General features: G+C 46.4%; 2 protein-coding genes across 10 annotated transcripts in view; one reads left to right on the top strand and one right to left on the bottom strand.

Annotated features, from left to right (window-relative positions):
* Positions 1–14,650, bottom strand: part of ACAP2 (ArfGAP with coiled-coil, ankyrin repeat and PH domains 2) — a 128,335-nt gene that overhangs the window by 25,116 nt on the left and 88,569 nt on the right. For all 9 annotated transcript variants that reach the window (XM_065557458.1, XM_065557453.1, XM_065557454.1 and 6 more), the window contains 3 exons: positions 9,759–9,864; positions 923–1,131; positions 629–698 (listed from right to left, as the gene is read on the bottom strand). In XM_065557458.1, coding sequence (XP_065413530.1) covers positions 629–698; positions 923–1,131; positions 9,759–9,864 — 385 coding nt within the window. The remainder of the gene's footprint in view (positions 1–628; positions 699–922; positions 1,132–9,758; positions 9,865–14,650) is intronic.
* On the top strand, positions 11,260–13,535 carry LOC135973613 (uncharacterized). Its single transcript, XM_065557468.1, has 2 exons — positions 11,260–11,974; positions 12,969–13,535. The coding sequence occupies exons 1-2, from the start codon at positions 11,398–11,400 to the stop codon at positions 13,442–13,444; spliced, it is 1,053 nt and encodes a 350-aa protein (XP_065413540.1). The 5' UTR covers positions 11,260–11,397; the 3' UTR covers positions 13,445–13,535.

The raw sequence follows: 14,650 nt of genomic DNA, 5'->3' as shown, positions 1-14,650 counted from the left end.
CACCATTCTGATAAATATGTACATACACATAACCCTCCCCTTCGCCCCCCACCCCCACGAGCGTACACGAAATCTGAAATATCAGAGGGGTAGCCGTGTTAGTCTGAATCTGTAAAAAGCAACAGAGGGTCCTGTGGCACCTTTGAGACTAACAGAAGTATTGGGAGCATAAGCTTTCGTGGGTAAGAACCTCACTTCTTGCATCTGAAGAAGTGAGGTTCTTACCCACGAAAGCTTATGCTCCCAATACTTCTGTTAGTCTCAAAGGTGCCACAGGACCCTCTGTTGCTTTTTACAAAATCTGAAGCAATTGTAGTAATGTCTTGAACATCAATATTCTATACCAAGCGAAGTCTTGGAATCCCTTTTTTCAAATGGTGTTGGGCTTGGGTTTGTAACTCACATTTCATTAGCTATTGTGCTTAAATCAGGTTGAAAAGGCTGTGAATAAAAATATGATAATCCTCTTTCATTTTCCAAGGCTACCTGGCCCACTACTCATTGTTCTGTGCCAAAAGTCATTTCCAACCACTAGCTCTAGACCAACAATTAGACAAAAAATTCAATTCCTGCTACAAACTATTACTATCATTTTTAGAAATTCTTTTCTCATAAAGGATTACCATACCTTTAGAAGTTCAGGCTCCCATGTATCTAGTGTTAAGGATCTAACTTTTGAAAAGTGGACTCCTAGACTCCTAAACAGAAAAAAAAAAGCCTCCTGTTAATACATAGCTACTGTATGGCAACATACTGTCTTACGTTAGGCAGGCTTACTAATCCCTCTTGCAGATCAAGCTGTTATCTTAATTCTATCTGCATGCAGGGGTCTCTAATCTTGCCTCCCAGGTTACAAGATGGAAAAACCCCTCATGATGAAGTAATGCTTCGGCCATGCTGCATGTCTGAAGGGTTTACCTACCTGTGTATCCCAGAACACTCAATACACAGTGTGATTCCTAGGTTGATACTGGCCCAACGAGGATCTGCCAGGCCACAGTCACAACAGGCGATGTTACCACCAATACATTGAACCCGCTGTAGAGCACTTTCTCCTTTTAACAACTTCTCTTTCGACTCACTGCCAGATTCTAGGCTTCCTGTAGAAGGGGATGATTTCTTCTCTAGTTTCTAGAAAGAGGCAAAAAAAGGAAGAACTAGAGGCACAGCAGTTAACTTTGCGATGGCCCTGGAGGAAGCTTCCACATTTATCAATAACCATGTTATTGCTAAACAACTGAAAGGAAAGATGTGTAACTGCAAAACATCCTTAACTTCTCGGGAGAAACCTGGGGCTTAAACATAGCAGTAGCCAGTTGTGCTGGACATTTCAATCACTGCTATAAAAATGGACGTTACTTACCTGTCACTGTAGGTTCTTCGAGACGTGTGGTCCCTGGCTGTATTCCACATGCACGCGCACCAGGCACCTGAGATCAGTAAATCTTGCAAGCAGCGTCTGCTGGTCTGTGCCCTGGAGCTCCTTGTGCTCAGCACCAAGGGTTATAATGGGAGCTGTGGACCACTTGCCTCCCCAGTTCCTTCACTACCGTGAATCCAATCCAAAGCAGAGAGGACAATGGGCAGGTGGTGGAATACAGATAGGGATCATGTGTCTCAAAGAACCACCAGTTACAAATACCAACCTCCATTTCTTCTTTGAGTGCTTATCCTTGTGTATTCCACACATGGGTGGCTGGTAAGCAAGAGTCAAATAGCAGGGGAGCACAAAGATGCAGGTGGTACAGATGTCCATAACAAATGTTCCAAAAGCTGCATCTGCAGAAGAGGCTTGGACTAAAGTGTAATGCTTCACGGAAGTGTGGCTGGAACGCCAGGTTGCCACCTTACAAATGTCATCCATAGGTGCTTATCAAAGAGTGGATTCTGAGGTTGCTTGTGCTCTAGTGGAATGGGCCTTTACGCCGTCCTGGGGAGGGAGATGCACTGACAGTAAAGGAGGACAGAAATCCACAGAGACAGTCTCTGAACAGGTATTACTTGTCCATGTGTTCACTCTGCTACAGCAACAAATAGTCAAGGCATTTTTCTCATTGGTTTCATTCTTTGTAGGCAGAATGCCAAAGCTCATTTGACATGGTGAGAGTGAAGCCTCCTCTCCTCACTGGAGTTATGAGCCTTTGGAAAGAATACTGGTAAGTTAATTGACCTGATTTATGTGGAACCCAGAGATTACCTTAGGGATGAATTTTGGGTTGAGCCAAAGGGATACCTTTTCTTTACGACAAGTTCCATATGGTAGGTTGGCCATGATGTCCCTAGCTCACTCACCATCCTGGCTGATGTGAGGCGACCTTTGCGAATAGGTGGGACATCGAGCACATGGCCAGCGGTTGAAAGGGCGGCTTAGTAAGTATTGAGAGTACAAGACAGAGGTCCCAGTTAGCTGTTGGCTTCATTTCTGGTGGGAAGGCGCTAGTGAGACCCTTCAGGAATCTGATTGTTATGGGGTGAGTCAAAATAGAACAGACCTCAACCCGAGGATGCAAGGCATTGATTGCTGTTAGGTGGACCTGCAGCACGCTAATAGGAAGGCCCAACTTCTCAAGAGTGAGGAGGTATTCTAGAACACCTAGTGTCTCTGGAGATAAATGATTTTGTTGTGCCTCCATTTAGCAAGATAGCATTTTCTGGTGGAGTATTGTCTGCTGTGATTAAGAATAGTTTGATGAACAGCCTCCAAACATGAACACTCTAGGTCTGATCCCCTTACAGATACCAGGCCGTGAGGTGGAAACAGTATGGGCTGGGATGTATGGTCCTGCCATTCTCTAGTGATAGATCCAGGAAGGGTCGAACGGTGGATGGGTAGACATTCACAAGAGGTCTGTAAATCAGAATAGCCTGGGCCAGTTGAATGCAATAAAAATGACTTGCCCTTTGTCATGATGAATCTCCCATAGAACCTACAGCAGCAGCAAAATAGGGGAAAAAACAAGTGGTCTATCCAGGATCGTAGAAGGGCATCGCCCTTGGAGTCCCGACCCAGCGCTGCTCTAGAGCAGTGTATGTTGAACTCCTTGTACATCAGAGGCGAACGGGTCCCAAGATGGAGTTCTCCACTGAATGAAGATTTTGTTTAGCACTGAATTGTGTATTTCCCACTCAGGGTTAGGGAGTAGCTCTTTTGCCTTGAAGTGGATTCCTTTTCTGATGTGGATACGTCCCTCAGGAGGACTGGACCCAAAAACCCAGGTGATTATGGGTATGGGAGGGTGAAGATATCCTTCAGGGAGTATAAGCCTCAGTCCATAAAACTTCAGCTCGACCTTACAGTAGTACAGTGAGCAATCAGACGGAGAGGCACCTCCTAGCCAGTCATTGACACCAAACCAACTTCAAGTACGGATTCATTGTCCAGACCAGGAAAGGACAATGGTGGACCACTGAAGGTAATGGAAAGACACTGAGACATCCTGGCTCTCAAATCAAGAGGGGGTCTTCACACTCTGCATGGCCATGAGTCACGCTGTACTAAGAGCAAAAAAGAAAAGCCTTGTAAAAGCAGGCATGGATCTGAGGGTTGGCCTCCAGAAACTGAGGAGCAGTCTAAGCCGGAAGCTGTCCGTGAACACTTGATCCCCAAACTAGGAGGATATATGGGAAACCATCCAGAGGCAATAGGTAACTGGTATTAAAAAAGGGATTTTATCAAATACAGAACAAAGCCTCATGTTGCGTTCATGTTTATTTTGTGTGTAACTTGACTGTTTGCTTTCCCTCACTATTTCAGCTTTGAATCTGTTTTTCTGTTAAGTAAACCTTTTGTTTACTTTTCCCCCAAGCAGCAAACTGTGTGGCATGTGGATGCCAAAGTGAGTGGATGGCCGAGGGGCTGACAGAGGGGAACAGTCTGAGCATAAGGTACCTAAGAACTCGGAAAGGACGAACCTGGGCAGACTCGGAACTGGAAGGGCTGTTGGAGTTACCCTACAAGAAGTACCTGGGCTTGTAGGAAGGTGTCGCCACTGAGCTGTGGACAGTCAAGCCTAGTGGTTGAAATGAAAGATTAGAGCTAGGTCCAGGGTGGACAGAGTTCAGGAACAGGCCAAGGGTCCGTACCGGAGGGACAGAAGCTGAATGCCAGAGCCGGAGGATCAACAAGAGTCACAGGGAAGAAGTGGAGCAGAGGACTGAAGCCAGAAGGGAACGGGGCTGGAGAAGAGCAGGGGCAAGAACTGGAAGCAGGCTGGAGCAGAGCTGGAACAAGGGCAAGCACAGCTGCAGGACTGGTACGCACTGAGCACCCGCTCATCTGCTATAGGGGCCAGGCTTATAAGCATGGCTGGTAAATCAGGGGCTGTGATTACTCTGTCAGTTCCAAGGCACTGCAGCTGGGCTCACTGGTTGCTTAGCAGCGAAGCTAGTCAGGGAGGAGGCCAGCAGCTGGTCCAGCGTCAGGGATGTGAGCCACAGCAGAACAGCATGAAGGGACCCGAGGTTACAGGGCAGATGGTGATAGAACCCCTTACTGCTCTTGGTGATCTCCAAAACGTCACACTTGCTCCTGTGCACCTTAGCCCCACTTAAACTTCCGAGGGTAAGTCTTTAGGACGTGAGCGTGAGGATTTACCTGATTTGGAAGGAGTTGAGGAGGGATTCTCTCTCGAGAACAGACCTGGAAGGGCATTTTTTCTTGTTTCTGTGCAGTGTCCCCAACTTTCACAAGAAGCCTGACACAACGAGTCTTTAGCTTTATCAGATCTGTCCTCTGCTCCAGAGCTTATGCTTGGAAGGGTGCTACTCGAGTGCCAAGGCCAACGAACCAGGAACTCACCCCGACCTGGAGCCAACTGAGGTCTCATTGTTTTTTCCATTAGGTATTTCCTCAGTCAAAGCTCTCATTCCGCTCCCCTCTCAGATCCAGGGAGGAAAGGGCAGAGAAATGTGCCTCCCTGAGGCTGTAAAGATAGCGCTGATAGTCGTTGCTGACCAAGAAGCAGCAAGGACAAGAGAGTTCTTGAACCCTGGGCATAGTTCTCCTCCCAAGAGGGGAAATGGAGAGGGTCCCTCGCGCAGGGAAAAACTGATCTACACTAACTATAAAGAAACTACCAAATACACTAGACTAAGAACTAGATGCAATTATATTTATAGGTAAGAAAGAGTGCAAAGTTATCTTCAGACAGAGGAGATTCCGACTCAGGCCATGTGATGGTAAGAAGGAACTGCAGAGGCAGGTGGTTCGTACTTCCCTTTATACCCTGGACGCAGGCATGGACCAGGGCTCGGGCATGGACCAACAGACACTACTTGAAAGGTTTCTGAGCCACAAGCACTTGATGCACATGCATGTCACATGTGGAATACACACAGGGATGAACACGGTTAATCCCCCTACAGTAAGGTAGATTAAAAAAATCAGTATTTGAAATTTTATTTTTAAAAATAGGATTTTATTTAAATATAGGTTTATTAAAAAAATGAAATCATTTAAATTTGAAACTTTGACAGCCTGTGTTAAGGACTAACCTTAGTATAATCTATTAAAATCAGATCTACTAAACAATAGTAAGCAGTACATGTTTGCTGCCAAGTTTCAAAGAAAGTCAAACCACTGAACTGGTGGAAGTCACTGGCTAAGCACCTGCACCCAGAATTTGCTGAAGTGCTAAATCAGCTTATGATAGCAGTAACCTTTTTTTTTACAGGTACATAGAGAATATTTTCTTAATTTCAATTTATTAAACTAGTTCAGTTCAAAAACTAGTTCATTCATAGTTAAGAAACAGCAGGAAAGCTGGTTATCCTCTCCCAATCTATAAAACAACAATTGGGTGTTAGAGGATGAAAGCTACTAGTTCTAAAATCTTGAAGGACATGGTGACCAAAAAAATTAGTTCAATTCACTAATTGATAATACTTTTATTTAATAAATCAGTTAGTTTTAAATGCAAGACCTGTTTTTATAACCATTTTTCCCTTATGCATACTGCTCATTTTATTTAACTAATAAACAATTTAAAATGTTTGTGCATTTTAACTGTTTGAATTTCCATCCAAACACAACTTGACACAAATCACAAGTTAAAAAATTATTAATTTTACTAAATAAGAAATGCATCATTCACCACTTTCTAACATAAAAATGTAAAAATTAATACTCTGAATAAATGCAAGTTAAGCTATATAACTGCTTAAATAAATGTGTGCAGATAATAGTGTATCCTCCTAGTCAGAATAATTGGGTAAAGACTATATTTAGTTACAAATCAACATGTTTTAATAGTTATCAATCAATGAGAATCAATCTTTCTGTAGAAAAAACTAAAAAATACAAATGCAAAACAAGATTAAAATTGATGACAGTCTCCTGCTTGCTGATTTAAATAATTATTAAAAATCAGTTATTTAAAAAGTGACTTAAAATCAATCCACCTTGCTTCATTTACATTGGTAAGTTCGTCTTGTAGACAGTTTCCTGCTCTGAAGCAAGATGCCAAGGACTGCCAGCAAACTCCTCCTCCTGGTGGACATCAGCCAGCCAGTATCCAGGCTGTGAGGTTCAGTTACTCCGGGTTCAGGTGCAGAACTTGACTGTTATTCTGAGAGAGCAGGCGAGGCAGACTCAGTGAGGTGACCGGCCTCTGAACTGACAGTCTCATCAGCTAGGAGTACCAGAAGTGTCTGGCCCAAGCAGAGGCTATCAGGAGACTGTCCCTGAATCCTGCCTGAAGTTTCACAGGACCCTGGAGAAAAGCATATATGAGGTCTGGAGACCAAGAGATGAGGAAAGCACCTGTGAGGGATCCCAGACTCCGCCTCCTCTGGAGCAAAGCCTCTGGCATTTGACATTGTGGCACATCACAAACAAGGGTATTGTTGGGTAGCCTCATCAGCAAAAGACTGTCTGGAGAGCCAAGGGCCTGCGGGGCCACTCGTGGCTCCTGGAGAGTTTCTGCTGAGCTGGCCCACCAAGGTGTTCCTCAGGCCTGGGAGATGGAGAGCTACTGGGTGACTGGTGCCAAATACTCCATAACCACAGACTCATGGCTTCGTGGCACAAGGGGGAGGATAGGGCCTTCCTTGCCTGTTGATGTAGTGCATCATCATGGTATTGTATGTAAGCACTTGCATAGGGAGACCCTAAAGGAGAGGTAAGAATACTCTGCATGCCAACTGAATTATTCGGAGTTCCAACACACTGATACGAAGGAATGACATGAGAGCCAACCACTTCCCCTGGATCTGGAGTTGGTCCAAGTGTGCTCCCCACCTACAGGGGAAGGCATTCGTGATCAGATTCATTTAAGGGAAGGATGCAGACAATGGAGCTCCCGTGCACTCCTGGTCTAGACCCACTAGTCTCATGAAGAAAGACCCTCTGTGGAGAGGAATCCATATGTCCATACAGTCTCTCTTGGGTCAATACACAGATCTTAACCACACGTTGAGGTTTAGCAAGCTGCACATCATACATACATAACATGTGCCCCAGAAGCTTCAGGCAGATTTTCACTTGCATTACCAGGTGCACATAAAATTGTCGTACGTCTGTCACTGTTTGATGTCTGTGTTGTGGCAGATATGCTTTTGCCAACTAGGAATCTATCACTGCTCCTATGAATTCTGTACATTACATCAGAGAGTCAGTGTGTATGTTGTGGCACTACGCCCCATATTCTTCACAGATATGCTTATGATATGAATATGGCATAATTAAGATATGTTTTATGCACGATGCGTCATGTAAGGTATCATTGGAAAGGTTATGATTTACTGAATGTGATTATTCAATTTGTATGCATGTATCATTTCTGTATCTGAAGTTAGGAATATAGACTATGTATCGATTACAAAAGTGTTTGCACGGGGAATGCCCACAAGACTGGCTGGTTAGTCAATGAGCCATTAGGGAGGACAATAGGACTTTGAAGATGCTAATCTCCCACCTTCCTGAGATGCTGCTTTGACATTGCAGGGTCATGGGGTTATGTCACCTGGTACTGGACCCCATCTTGGCCTGCGAGTATTTTTCCACAGAAAGGGTGGAGACCAAACTGGGAAACAAAGGATTCCCACCATATGTAAGTTTGGTAGGAAGCAGGGTCCTCGTTTTACCCCTGGGAAGAAGAAGGGTGGATGGGAGGGTAGGTGCTCACCTCCCTAAGTAATTCCTCCAGTCCTCGTCCCAAATCTCCTGTAAAAACCAGAAGAGCCCAGAAGGTGCTATCATTGTAATTCCACTGAGCACCTGAGGAATAAATGTCCTGTGCTGAGTGGGAACAAGCAGCAAGCAACTCATGGAAATGCTGCTACCCAGAGCACAGAGGTACCTCAGGCAATTGACACTTATCACACAGGGTTTGTAAAAATAGCAACTGCACAGCCTGGCAAGAAGCACATAAAGGCTGTCAGAGTAAATGGAAAAGAACTCCCTGGGTGGAAGGATTCTGGTGCAGAAATTTCTGTGGTCAGGAGAGACCTTGTCCAGGAGGAAGACATACTGCCAGGACAGATGGCAGAGCTTTTGTTAGTAGAGGGTCACAAAATTCTTTGGCTAAAGTGCACATGGAAATTGAGAATTTGCAAGCTGAATTAACAGTTGCTGCTGTTCCCCATAACCCAACCCAAATATTATTGGGGAAGGATTTTTTTAACGTGGCTCAGGCTGTCCAGACCAAAGAGTAGGGTCCTGTACTGAGAGCAGGATGTTCGTACCATGAACCGCAGGAATTGTTTATGTTCCAGGACTATTTAGATGTGGAAATAAGCATCCTGTAGGTCAAGAGCTGCAAACCAGTCCATGGGATCCAATGAGGGTTGATGGAGGCTAAGGTGACCATCCAGAACTTGAAACATCAATGGAGGCATTCAGACATCACAGACCTAGGATGTATCTCCACCCACCATTCCTCTTTGGGATCAAGTAGTAGTGGGAGTAGAAGTATTTTCCTCTGAATTCTTGAGGAACTTCCTCTACAGCTCCCAGTTGTAGTAGGGAGCTGACTTCTAGTTGTAGAAGTGCCTCATTAGAAGAGTTCCTGAAGATGGACGGGAGGCGAGGATGGGTGTGGGCGAGGTGAACAGTTTGAAACTGGGTGAGAACCTTTCTTCACAACCTCTGGGGCCCACCAGTCCAAGGTCATGCTAACTCAGATTTATTTGAAACAATAAAGGCGGATGCCAAACAGAAACTAAGGGGGGTAGATCCACAGATGATTTAGCTGAGTTCTCAAGTGTCCCATCCAAACTGCTTCCTTGGTGTTTGTCCCTGCTGCAGGGCTATCGCGGATGAGACTGGTGAGCATTGCTGGTGGCACCACTGACATTTCCTCAGTAGTTCTGAGGGACACTGTTGGAATTGTTGCTAGGACTGGTATCTGAATGAGGACCAAGATCTCGGTAGCTGTTGGTATTGTTTACCCCTGGGCTCTGGGACACATGCTGGTGCTCTGCAAGGTGGTTGAGGCCACCTTGCCCCTTATTCTCTCATCTACAGTGGGAGCAGAACCACACCTGTGCCCTGGGAGCCCTTAACAGACACGGTCATTCAAAATAACCCAACCTGTGCACATGCATTCCAACATTGAAATCTGTATAGATAATCACTCAAAGAAGTTATTGATTCAAAACATAATGGTCAAAATAACCTTAATTAGATGAAAAGTTAATTCAGTAGACACAGATCAGAGACCTCACAAAAATAATTAAATTTCTTCTGCAATTCTCATGAAGAAAAAAGGATCAGAAATAGTTTACTGTATTATTGGATCTTGAAAGGTACATATACTTGCCTCGGATTCATCCCCCTTCTCCCTATACGCTGTAGCAATACTGGTCTGAACAGACTTAATCCATGCCTGCCGCAGCTTTTCAGAATCAGCCTGGAGCATGCAGCTTCTGTGAGAAATAAGACACAGACTTTAAGATTCAAGCAAACTGACCAATTGGCTCAAAGAAGAGACTCACTCATTAGAAGCCAGACTCTTAAGCAAGTTTTATGTTAGGAACTTCAGCGCATCCTTGTATCCATACTACACCACACAGTTACTATTATTGTTAACAGCTGATATGTGCTTGACCCTTCACAAACACAGAATGAAGACGTTCCCTGCCTCAAAATACTCAAATCTAACACCCTAAGAAACCCAAAGGATGGTTTAATTTGCTGTTTAATTTCCATATGGTTATCTGAAGTTTCTGCTTTGCATCCTCACCTCCCATTTACCTGCATGACTGACTAAATAGGACACGGACATCAGTCCTAGAAAAGGCACAGAGTTCTGACGTCTAACATACGAGACTGAATTCAAAGGCAGGAAACTTCAGGGATTTAAAGAGGAGGAAAAACTGCTGCCCACGCTAGCATTCAGAGAAAACAAAGTCATCAAATGTCAAACTGAAGGGTTGAGAAAGCGTAGGTAGGCAGAAGCCAAATAAAGGTAGAATTTGGCCACAGGATAGGGGGAGAAAGAGCAGAAAACAGACAAATTTTAAGATAGAGAAGAGAAAAAACACAGAGCCCCGCAAGAGCAGCTGGCCTTGTACCACAGGACACTAAACTGACACGAATGTCCAGTTCTTGCACATGCAGAGCTGCCTTTCCTCTCTAAACACACTAGGCAGTATTTTATACTGCATGGTGCTGCTTGGGCTAGTACTGACTTTTTAAAAATTCAGTATTTTCCTTTTATTCAGTGGGAACTGAAGTGTAACTGACTATTGCAGAAGCAGCTATTACATCTATGCTGTGCTTTATTCCTGAATTTAGAAATTATCTGAAGTAACTGGAAGCCATTTTCTGTACTATTAAGAAGCAGCCTGACAGCACTGCCTGCAACTGATCCGTTTAGCAGCAATCGGTCTACCAACTGTACTACTGTGTAAAGCGCACCAGGATGTATATTTATTACAAGTGCAAAAAGCAGACTGAATAGTCGCTACTGCTGCCCAGAAATATCACATGCTCCAGGTCCAAGAATTTAGAGAACAAAGCGATTGAGATTCTTTTCCCATTGTGACCACTCCCCAAACTTAGGCCTGGTCTACACTAGGCGTTTATGTCGAAGTTAGCGCCGTTAAATCGAATTAACCCTGCACCCGTCCACACTGCGATGCTATTTAGTTCGACATAGAGGTCTCTTTAATTCGACTTCTGTACTCCTCCCCGACGAGGGGAGTAGCGCCAAATTCGACATGGCCATGTCGAATTAGGCTAGGTGTGGATGGAAATCGACGCTAATAGCTCCGGGAGCTATCCCACAGTGCACCACTCTGTTGACGCTCTGGACAGCAGTGCGAGCTCGGATGCTCTGACCAGCCACACAGGAAAAGCCCCGGGAAAATTTGAATTTGAATTCCTTTTCCTGTCTGGCCAGTTTGAATCTCATTTCCTGTCTGGACATCGTGGCGAGCACAGCAGCACTGGCAACGATGCAGAGCTCTCCAGCAGTGATGGCCGTGCAGTCTGGGAATAGAAAGAGAGCCCCAGCATGGACTGATCGTGAAGTCTTGGATCTCATCGCTGTGTGGGGCGATGAGTCCGTGCTTTCCGAGCTGCGATCCAAAAGAAGGAATGCAAAGATCTACGAGAAGATCTCTAAAGACATGGCAGAGAGAGGATACAGCCGGGATGCAACGCAGTGCCGCGTGAAAATCAAGGAGCTGAGACAAGGCTACCAGAAGACCAAAGAGGCAAACGGACGCTCCGGATCCCATCCCCAGACATCCCGTTTCTACGAGGCACTGCATTCCATCCTCGGTGCTGCCGCCACCACTACCCCACCAGTGACCGTGGACTCTGAGGATGGGATACTGTCCACGGCCGGTTCCTCAGACATGTTAGGGGACGGGGAAGATGAGGAAGGAGATGAGGAGGGCGAGGCAGTTGGCAGCTCTCACAACGCTGATTTCCCCGACAGCCAGGATCTCTTCATCACCCTTACAGAGATCCCCTACGAAGCGTCCCCAGCCATTACCCCGGACACAGAATCTGGTGAAGGATCAGCCAGTAAGTGTTGTAAACATCTAAACATTTATTTTTAACAAAACAGGAATATTAACAATTAAAAGAATGGGTTGTTCATGATTAGTGTGCCCTAGGCGCTTAACGGTTTAGTAAGGGGCAGTGCAAGTTTTGAAAAGAAATCTAGCAATGTCCGGTTTTCAGTGATTGTCCTGCACAAGCCGCTCTACTGTGTATTCCCTGCTACTGCAGCTACAGTAAAATGCGGTCTATATGTGCGGGGATAGAGCAGTAATCCTCCTGGGACATCTCGATGAAGCTCTCCTGGAGGTAACTTGAAAGCCGTTGCATGAGGTTCTTGGGGAGAGCGGCCTTATTGGGTCCTCCGAAGTACGACACGTTGCCGCGCCACGAGATTATCAGGTACTCGGGGATCATTGCTCTGCACAGCAGGGCGGCATACGGCCCTGGTCTTTGGAGGCTTTCCCGGAGCATTCTCTCTTTGTCGCTCTCGGAGATCCTCATCAGGGTGATGTCGGCCATGGTGACCTGCTTTTAATTAGGTAGGGGAATGTTAGTGTTGGGACTGCTTTCCCATTCCTTTACAGAACTGTCACCGCTGGTTTGCAGCCACGCGGTGGAGGCGGGAGAGGGGCAGCCGAAAGGGATCATTCCCGGGGACAGCCGCGAGGGGGTGGGACAGGGGCAGAGTTCCCGCTTGCCGGATTGCTGGCAGCAGGGACTGACATTGATTTAAATGTGAAATGAGGCCAGTGGTAATATAAAAGTTTTAAACTGCCACAAGTGTACGGCTTACCATGTCTGCCTGCAACAGAAATTCCGTTGTGCTGCCTCGCTTCTCAAATGTGCTGTTCAAGACCCCAGGCACAGAATGCGAAGGCCGAGAATTCGACCTTGTGCTGAGTGCGCATGTGAAAGGTGCTGTGCATGGTCTTGTTCACAGAGAAAGACTATGTTCTTTGTTCACAACTACATTTATCTTTCAGAGGAATTCACTCCCTTTTTCCCATTTCCACAGCCCCGTCTGCGACTGTCTCACAACCTAGCCTGGAATCACACTCCCAGAGGCTAGCGCGGATTAGGCGTAGGAAGAAGAGGACACGGGAGGACATGTTCTCTGAGCTTATGGCCTCTTCCCAAGCCCAGGCAGCACAGCAGACCCAGTGGCGGGAGAACTTGACCCGAATGCACCAAGCCAACATGGATCGGGAGGAGAGGTGGCGGCAGGAAGACCAGCAGGCGACTCAAACGCTGCTTGGACTACTGAGGGAGCAAACGGACACGCTCCGGCGCCTTGTGGATGTTCTGCAGGAACGGAGGCAGGAGGACAGAGCCCCGCTGCAGTCCATCTCTAACCGCCCTCCCCCGCCACCAAGTCCCATACCCACCTCACCCAAAGTGCAAAGAAGGAGAGGCGGCAGAGTCCCTGCTAACTCTCACTCCACCCCTGCAGAGAGCTCTAGTAGCAGAAGGCTCTCATTTCCCAAAATTTGAAAAGTTCTTTCCTTCCCGCCTGACACAAGCCCACGTCCAAGTTTCACCTCCCAATGCCATGTGTAGTTGATAATAAAAAATTCGTTTCTGTTAACTACTGTTTCAATCATGTTCTTTTGGAGGAGGAGGGGAAAGGGGGTTGGAAATTGGACAGGACAGTCTCCTTTGGCAGGGTACATAGTCGGGGGCAGGCACAGCAGCAGGGCACATACACAGTGCAGTGATGCAGTGACTAGTTGCCCCGGTTAGTCTGGGAGGTTGTTTTGATGTAATGTTGGGGGGGGTGGGTTGCTCTGTGACTTTGTGGCGGGGGAGGGCAGTTACAGATCTTAAGCGCCGGTCCTTAGACAGGATCACAGAGCCACACAGCATGGGATCTGTAACCGTCCTCCCCCTGCCACAAAGTCAAATAGACCTCCCATACACACAGTCCCGATCAGGAGGGGTGACAGGCTCCGTTGAAACAAGCATCCCACCGCAGCGGAGCCTGTCAATCCTTGAGTTTAGAAGCTGCATTCGCATCACAACACTAGACCCGCCCCGCACCACAGTCTGCGTCCCAGTTTTAAAAAATTCCCGCTAAAACAGTATTAAAGAAAACGGTGTGCTTTAACAAAGTAGAACTATTTTTATTTCGACACGTGTGTTGGAGGGGGGGTGAAGGGGGTATGTAACTGGATAGGATAGTCAACATTACCTGGGTAAAGAAACGGGGGCAGGTTTAGCTTCTCAGTACACAAACTATAAAATCACAGGTTACCCTGCTCACTCAGGAACTTTGCTTTCAAAGCCTCCCGGATGCACAGCGCTTCCCGCTGGTCTCTTCTAATCGCCCGGCTGTCTGGCTGTGAGTAATCACCAGCCAGGCTATTTTCCTCAACCTCCCACCCCGCCATAAAGGTCTCCCCCTTGCTCTCACAGAGATTGTGGAGCACACAGCAAGCTGCTATAACAATGGGGATATTGGTTTCGCTGAGATCACAGCGAGTCAGTAAGCTTCTCCATCTCCCCTTGAGACGGCCAAAAGCACACTCCACCACCATTCTGCACTTGCTCAGCCGGTAGTTGAAGAGTTCTTTTTCAGTGTCCAGGGCGCCAGTATAGGGCTTCATGAGCCAGGGCATTAGCGGGTAGGCTGGGTCCCCGAGGATGACTATAGGCATCTCCACATCCCCAACAGTTATTTTGTGGTCCGGGAAGTAAATA

Source organism: Chrysemys picta, chromosome 9 (assembly GCF_011386835.1).
Source record: "Chrysemys picta bellii isolate R12L10 chromosome 9, ASM1138683v2, whole genome shotgun sequence".
NCBI lineage: Eukaryota > Metazoa > Chordata > Testudines > Emydidae > Chrysemys > Chrysemys picta.
Note: the sequence above shows the minus strand (reverse complement) of the source record. Positions and strands in the feature narration are given on the sequence as shown.